The sequence below is a fragment of the Nanorana parkeri genome, unplaced genomic scaffold, assembly GCF_000935625.1.
Source record: "Nanorana parkeri isolate BGI_ZX_2015 unplaced genomic scaffold, ASM93562v1 scaffold447, whole genome shotgun sequence".
NCBI classification, from domain to species: domain Eukaryota; kingdom Metazoa; phylum Chordata; class Amphibia; order Anura; family Dicroglossidae; genus Nanorana; species Nanorana parkeri.
In genome coordinates this window covers 564,145-571,992 of record NW_017306715.1, presented here as the reverse complement: position 1 = coordinate 571,992, position 7,848 = coordinate 564,145, and the positions used below count along the sequence as shown (strand labels likewise).

The following is a 7,848-nucleotide window of genomic DNA, read 5'->3' as shown; positions in this document are numbered from 1 at the left end:
TTGATCTTTACTTTTATATAAATATAAGCTATGTAATTGCTCAGTCTGGGTCTCCTCTCGCTTACTGTCTGTTCTCCAATATCCTCGGCTTCCCTGGAACAGCTGTCAGATTGGGGATTCATATCCTCAGTTCCCAGGCAGGCCACCCAACCTTACAAATCACTCATTTTGCTCATTAACTTGTTTAAAATTCATAAAAAAATGAGGACACGCTGCTGCCGACGGCTATCATGTAAAAATAAGAAAAAAAAACCTTTCCAAAAGCTCCCTCCCCCCCCAAAAAAAACATTCTGAAATTATTTATTCTATATTAATCTTCAAGTCTTTCTTAATAAGTCACCTCTTCTAAAATATTTTTTAAACATAGCTGAGTACCTCTGAGCAATGAACTGGCTTGCTATCTGGACGCTTTTATCTTAGTCAAATCAGGATTTTCGTTCGTTTTCAAATGTAATTAAAAAATAAATAAAAGGATGATAATAGATAATTAATAAAAATAAAAAGTTACAATGGATGTGCGTTTTCATCTTAAACCAAAGAAAATCCATGTGTTTTTTTTCTCTAAGCATTTTATTCGAGTTGCTCAAAAAAGACATAAAAAAATCAACGAATAGTTGTGACTTTTATGGACAACATATAATAAATATGATATTTCATAGTCTTTCGAATGTACACTTTTAGATTAGGGAGCATGCCACTTGTCGTAATGAATCCGCTCATTAGAGATCAGTGCAAAGTTCCCAGTCCCTTGTCCTTGTTCCCTCAACTCCGTCTTGATTTTGTTCTCCTTTGGACTCAAGTCTTTCTTCAGTTCCACTCCTGGGAGTGCAGCTATTGCGCAATGCGCCCTCCTTTGCGCATATTGTGCGTCCTGCTCATCCCCGACTTTGGAGGAGCTTAGTGGTCTTTCTGTAGGGTCCCTGCTCTAGGTAAGTACAGTTCATACTGTAGGTGCTTGGTATTTGAGCCTTTACAGAAGGGATGTCCATTATCTGGCCCCTGTGCCCCTTCTGCTTATCTCCTTTAGGATTGTTTGTTTGTTTTGTCCTTGTGGGGTGTGGTAGTGCTGTAAAAAAAAGAGTGGGTGCTGCTTTCACCGCGTGTGAGGAGTGCCAGGTATTGGATTCCCCAAGGGGTTAAGAGCTGGTTGTCCCCCAGGACCCAGGCCATGGATGAGGACCCTGGGAACTAAGGGTCTCTGTAACTGAGGGTGGGGTGCAGGGGGAGTCCTGTACATACTGCTGTACATGGCTGCTGCTGCAGCGGCTGCAGTTGTGCTGTCCATACTGCTGAGCAGACTCGGGTGATAAAAATAAGGTGAAGGGAACATCCTTTGAAGAGCTGAATAATTCCCAGCCTCAGCCAACAGCTCGAGTCCGACAGCTGTCTGCCTTTTCCACTTTGTCCTGCAGAATAAATAAAATCAGATTGAAGTTAAGCTACAGTCTTGGTTGTGTTAAAGCTAATTAATACATTGAGAAGAACTATTACCATACAGTGGATGTACTTGAGGCAAAATGTTGGACCCAACAAGAGAAGTGTAATAAGATTTCTTTAATTCCAAATGGTTCATCCCAATACTACACCTTGTGGATAATTTACCAGGATTTACACCAGACCTTTAAAATTGGGGGGTTGTTGCTAAATCAAGCCAGTTACGCCTATTTTTTTTTAAAAGTATTTAATTTCCATGCTCGATAGCAAAGAATAATTTATTTATAAGACTGCATCTGTTGTGTCACCACAAACCAGACATCCGCTTAAAACTATAATTTCATACAGGCATTAGGCATTAAGTGCTAAAATAAATGTATAGGTGCAAGTGTGGAATGGGATCAAACCGATGCTGTGGAGCAAATTGCCAGAACACCATTCCCCTTCTTGTGTTTTGCTAAGCATTGAGCGCGTTTTGACGCTTTTGAAGCCCGAAAAGTCGCACAAGAGCCTGCGAGCTGGTGGCTACTAAGGCCGAGGCACATCTAACAAGCCCATGACACACTATTTAGATTGCATACAAATGACACTAATTTTTTCCGACAGAATTAGGGTGGCTGAAACCGTATGTAATGAGACAGAAAATTATGGAAAATAGAACTGTACTTAATTTGCTTCAACAAGATCAGCCTGGACATCCTATTAAAGGGACACGGGTGGCTGGCTTGCAGCCTTCCCATAGAATTCATGTAATATACATATGTTAAATTAAAATCATACAGTCTGAAAAGGGAACTCGGAACGGCCAAAAAATGCAAAATACGTATTTTCTAATTGAATTATATTAAAAAAAAAGCGTGTCTGGTGCCATGCAACACTGCATAATGAGATAGCAATGGGATTTCATCCCACTGTGTTCCTGGGACACACATAGACTAACATGTCCCTAGTTTTGTAATCAAGATTTACACATTATTTATTCATGTGTGCATTAGTTGGGCATCTTTTTTTCTGCTTTCTTTGAAGCTATTAATTAGCCATATTTATCTCATTATGAGCAGTTTGTGGGTTTTCAGGAAAAATACCCTGGGATAGATAGGCAGAATTTTGGGGCCTCTTTGTAAGGATTAAATATAAACAGCTAATTCCGCAGTGTGAGCTGGGATCTGCACTAGCCATCTTCTGCTGTGTGCTGTAGTACTTAGCAGCAGATGTCATCTTGATATATTGATATAAGGCTAGTACAAGGATTGCACATATTCCCATATTACACATACAGGTACCTGGCTTATTTATTAAAGGGAGTGTAAAGAGCAATGGTGATGCACACACTGCAGCAATTCGTCAATCAAAGGACTGTATTAATGGTTGCTTTGGGTTAGTGTGTTTTGTGTTTGCCCATTGCTTTATTAAATTACTACACTGAGCAATGATCATGAACAACCAGTCACATTGCACCTTTCATTAGCTTGGCTCAGCCAGACAAATGACACCTAAATGCTGATTGGTAGCTGTGAGTTAATACACTGCTCTCCCCTTTATGGGGAGGCTGTTGTAGTTTAGAAATGCTGTATAAATGCGGAAAGGCATTTTGTGTCTTTACAGACTTGCTATTGCAAATTTCAAGTCAAATTGCTACATTGCATTTTGTTTTATATGCCTGTATGTTGTTATTTCCTCTACCTGTCCCAGACATCTTTCTATTTCAGAGTTGGTCAGTCTGTAATTTCCTGTCTCAGTTTTTATTATGTGGCACTTGTCTGCTTGCCTCCATCACGTGCTCCTCTTTCTTTGCCCAAACCTTTTGCTCATGTATGTATGTGTTTTGTCTCAGCTTTATATTACATATGCTTGGCACTAGGCACACTATCAGGGTTGAGTTACTAAGGAGTCATTTTCTCTCAAAGTGAGGGAACCTGTGTTGACTTCAGACACCCAAACATGTGCAAAGGTTTAGAATAGCACAGTGCACTTAATTGACAAGACTAAAAAAAAACACGTATTTTAGTTATTCAGCTCCTTATGTTTTTAGATATCTACAGAAAGGGTTTCTGTAACCAGGCTGAGCCTATGTGTGTCGGTCTCTGTGGTACCCTGCCTGTCTGTCTGAAGTGTCAATCTTCCCCCGTGCGGTGCTGTAAGTGCTGTGCCCTGACAATGATCTTACCTCCTGTTCTGGTACCAGGTCTTGACCTGAGTGTCTGTGAGGTTAAGGGCTGCCGCCAGGTCCATGCGGTCCTGTACACTCAGATATTTCTGTCTCTCAAAACTTCTCTCCAGCTGGTTCAGCTGATGGTCTGAAAAGGCTGTTCTGGCCTTCCTGGGTTTCTTGGACCGAACCGGGGGACTATCACGGCTGCTGGTAATCTCCCGATCCCCTTCTTCCTTTGTACCTATACAGACAGAAAAAACAAATGTGAAATAATTGGAATATGGACAGGGTGCAAAAATATTTTAATAACATAAACTAATGACCAATAATGATATTAGCAACTTCCACATCTCTGTTTATTAATGAGTATATTGTGAAATATAAATATAAGCATATAATAAGATAAAATACACAGCGCAGACTCTCTTTACACGTGTGTGTGTGTGTGTGTGTGTGTATGTAGATAAATCTATATATCTATATCCATATATCTATATAGATATAGATATATAGATATATCTATATCTATATATATACATGTACACACAAACACACCTGTATAGTAAAGGGGAAAATAACTAAAAATAATTGCTACTACGTCTACTAATTCTACTACCACTAACAACCAACTTCTGATAGTAGTAATTAGTATTAAATAATAGTTAAAGTAATACTAACAATAGTAATTATCTTAATAGTAATAATAATATTATTCATAATAATGAGAAGAAGAAAAAAAAGGAAGAAGAACAAGAACAAGAAGAACAAGAAGAAGAAGAAGAAGAAGAAGAAGAAGAAGAAGAATAACAAGAACAAGAACAAGAGGATGACCTTGAAGAATCATCTTAAAACAATCTATGATAATTTTTAAATTATAGATATTATTGCTATTATTTCTACTACTACTACTCCTACTACTACTACTACTACACCTGCTACTGATAATAAAAATAAATATGTGTGGAAGAAAAAGAAGAAGGATTTTAAAAACAATTTATGATGATGATGTTGATGATAATGATGATGTTGATGATGATGATTATTATTACTGTTATTAGTATGGCGGTTATTATTATTATTATTATTGATATTATTACTGTCATTATAATTATTACGTTTAAGAAGGCTGTGTTTGCCCAGAACATTCCAGATGAGAATGATGACATTACCAGGTACTATTTATCAGACTTGTATTTTTGCTGAATTGAAGAAAAATCGATATGTCAAAAACCATTTCTGTTTGTACCAGGTTTTTTTTTCCTAGCGTTCCTTTATCTTCCCTGCAGGAAGATATATACCAAAAATGATGGTTCTTTTTTTTAATTTATTATACGGACCTGAAGAAAACCGTTATTTGCGCTAAAAGTTTCCCTAAAACACACAGAAATGCATCGATGTCAACACAACTGAATAAAGGCAAAAAAAAAAAGGCATTGAAAAGAAAAGCGAGATCTTTTTAATTAACACAGCAGTTTGCAATAATCAAGCATATATTTAACAAGGGATTATGTGTAAATTAAAACATTATTGCCTAGGCACCACGCTAAGAAAGGAATATAGGGTGCCCACAAAATGTCATCATTTGTTAATTTCTAAGGCTGGTTTAATCGCAAGGCAAATATTTTTAAGCTTTCTTCCACTATTAGAATACTGATTTGATTCCAAACGTTTTAAGAAATACCTGAAATTAAAATACATATTAGTTTTCTACGAATTTACAGTACTGGTGCATTATTTAATTTCTTCTGTTTTCGCTTTACTGCATTATTAAAAAACCGAACTGATGTACTGAAGCTGTGAAATTACTGTTGAGAGAATGAGCAGCGTTGGAGGCATCTGTCAATGGCGAAAGTGCAAACTGAGACGATGAGATGAGGGGTACTCTTATTAAATCAGTTATCAGATGCACATGTCTATAAATCTCAATGAGACATAGGTTTAGGTATCTGTTACAGTTTGGGATATATGTTCCCTACAAAAATATAATATAATAAAATATAATATAATAATGCTACTCACTATGCCCCTTCATATCTGAATGCATATCATCCCGGATTTTCTCTGCTTTGCTCTTGCCATCTTGCATCTCCTGTTCTAGTTTGGGTCGGAAACTTTCCGAAGACACATTGCCCTCCTGTTTTGGTGTGTGGTGAGGGGAGGACACACTGGTACTATAAGGGGCACAGGCAGCCAGGGGTTTGCTGTCTCCCAGAATGTCTTTAATTAAGAAAGAAGAGGTGGAAGTCCTAGGTGCAGAGCCCAGCTGGGCTTGCTGCTGTGTTGGGGACTGCTGAGGTTGCTGGCTGTGATGCAAGTGATGGAGATGCTGAGGTTGGTGCAGGGCGCTGTCCACTAACCGGTGCTGATCTGCTGCCTCCATAGTCACTGAAATAGGAGAGGAAGGCGAACTTCCCACGGTGTCTATCTCCGAGCCAGGAGACAGGGGGCCCTGGTTCCTAAAATCCGCACCTCTGCCATCCCTAAAGTCCCCATTCAGCATGCCAGGGCTGCCAGAACCAGCGTTGGACAATATCGTGTCTATCCCAAAACTGGATCCTTCCATGTTGCTTCCGTTTTAAAACAAAGTCTTCATAACAATCCTTTTATTTTTGAGCACTCTCTCGCCGGTCCTCCAAGTAATACAATAAAAAGGCAACTGGAGAGGAATGAAAACTATGCAGTGATGGCTTTAAAAGCATGCAGTGACGAGGAAAAGAGACGCTTGATTGGGGAATCAGCGGATAACGCTGACAGGCGCCGTAGTGTCACTCACACGTGCTGGTAGTTGTAGTGCATAGGCGCGCCTCATTTAAAGCGCCGGACTCGGCTGTATTTCATCTTAATGGCCCCTTGTGACGCTTGGTTGAGGGTCTTGCGGCGTCCTTGATGGCTATGCTCTAGTTGTTGAACTTTCTTTTGGAAAGTTGAGCTCGCTCACAGTCTGTGCCTGGCTGACTCCCGGCTACTGCCGCTCTTTCCCTTGTAATCCTTCTCCTGTTGGGCTCCAGTGACTCCCTCCCGTGACGTCACGGCCAGGACCACAGCCTGCCCCCCCTTCCTTCTCCATCCTCCTCTTCTTCTCTAACCTTTTGCATGAAGTCCCATCCTCAACAGCCATTGGTCGACTCGGATGGGAGAGACTCGACGCTCTGACAAGGCAGCCAATGGCAAGAAGAGCAGCTTCCGCCGTACAACTGACTCGGGCTATGGGCTAGGATGCTCTTTTTTTTTTTTATTGTACCATGTATCTCCTGGGTCGCTTCCTCTAATCTAAAGCACAATAAATTAAATACGGTGAAAGAAATAACAAATAAATAAATAACCCCAGAAGAAAGGTGGAACAGAAGCAGCTCAAAAATTGGGATGACATTTACTCTGAATAAAAAAAGATAACTTCCACGTTCAAGGACAATGCACACAGTATAAATGCATAAATTTTTTTATTTTTTTATTTTTTTTTAAATAAGAAAATGAATATAAAAAAAAAAGTAGCAGTGTTGTCTGCAGAGAAATGCAAGACCTCAATACACTGGACTAAACTTGGCTAGATAGATAGATAGATAGATAGATAGATAGATAGATAGATAGATAGATAGATAGATAGATAGATAGATAGATATGTATTTACAATTGTGATCGAGGATAGATTACATTCAACCACTTGTGCACACTTCATAATATTCTAAATAGACATTTCCTTATTTCAAATAAATGTAAAGGTAATTCTGTCCGTGCATTAGACAATGCCAGATAGCATCCATAGACTAGACGTTCCCGACTTGGTGTGTAAGCTGGATGACACTATAACTCCATGTGTACGGCTACAATTTACATATTTGCATATTGTGCAGCGCGGCGCCTGTGTAATTAGCCAATCTCGTACGCTCTTATTCTAGTAGTAACAGGAATAGATGTTGTGGATCCTCTGGGAATGTGAAATGATTCTGCTGATACTGAACAGCATCAAGTTGTGTTAATTTCTCCAGGACAGCTCCAACCTGTCTCGTGCTGAATGTCAGAGGAGGACTGAAAGGGTGGGAGGAGGGGGGTGTCTATGACGAGACTCCATATTACTCCTGACTAAGTACCGTGTTCAACCTAATTAGCAGAGTAATTATAAGGTGCTAATGAATGATTTCAAGTTACATTTTATTTTGCATTCACGTTTTTAGGAATCGGGTACACTCAGGGTAAAATCGAACAGCCTTTGTGGGGATAGAAGCAACGAAACAGGATGGCATGACTGATATATAGCAATGAAG

At 39.4% G+C, this 7,848-nt stretch overlaps 1 protein-coding gene across 1 annotated transcript; it reads right to left on the bottom strand.

The window, feature by feature from the left end:
* Nucleotides 1–1,040: 1,040 nt before the first annotated feature.
* BARHL2 (BarH like homeobox 2) lies at nucleotides 1,041–6,197 on the bottom strand. The gene is made up of 3 exons (XM_018560300.1): nucleotides 5,606–6,197; nucleotides 3,602–3,827; nucleotides 1,041–1,406 (listed from the first exon to the last, which is right to left on the bottom strand). Exons 1-3 carry the CDS (start codon nucleotides 6,147–6,149, stop codon nucleotides 1,094–1,096), a joined length of 1,083 nt encoding a protein of 360 aa, XP_018415802.1. The 5' UTR covers nucleotides 6,150–6,197; the 3' UTR covers nucleotides 1,041–1,093.
* Between the last annotated feature and the right edge of the window lie 1,651 nt (nucleotides 6,198–7,848).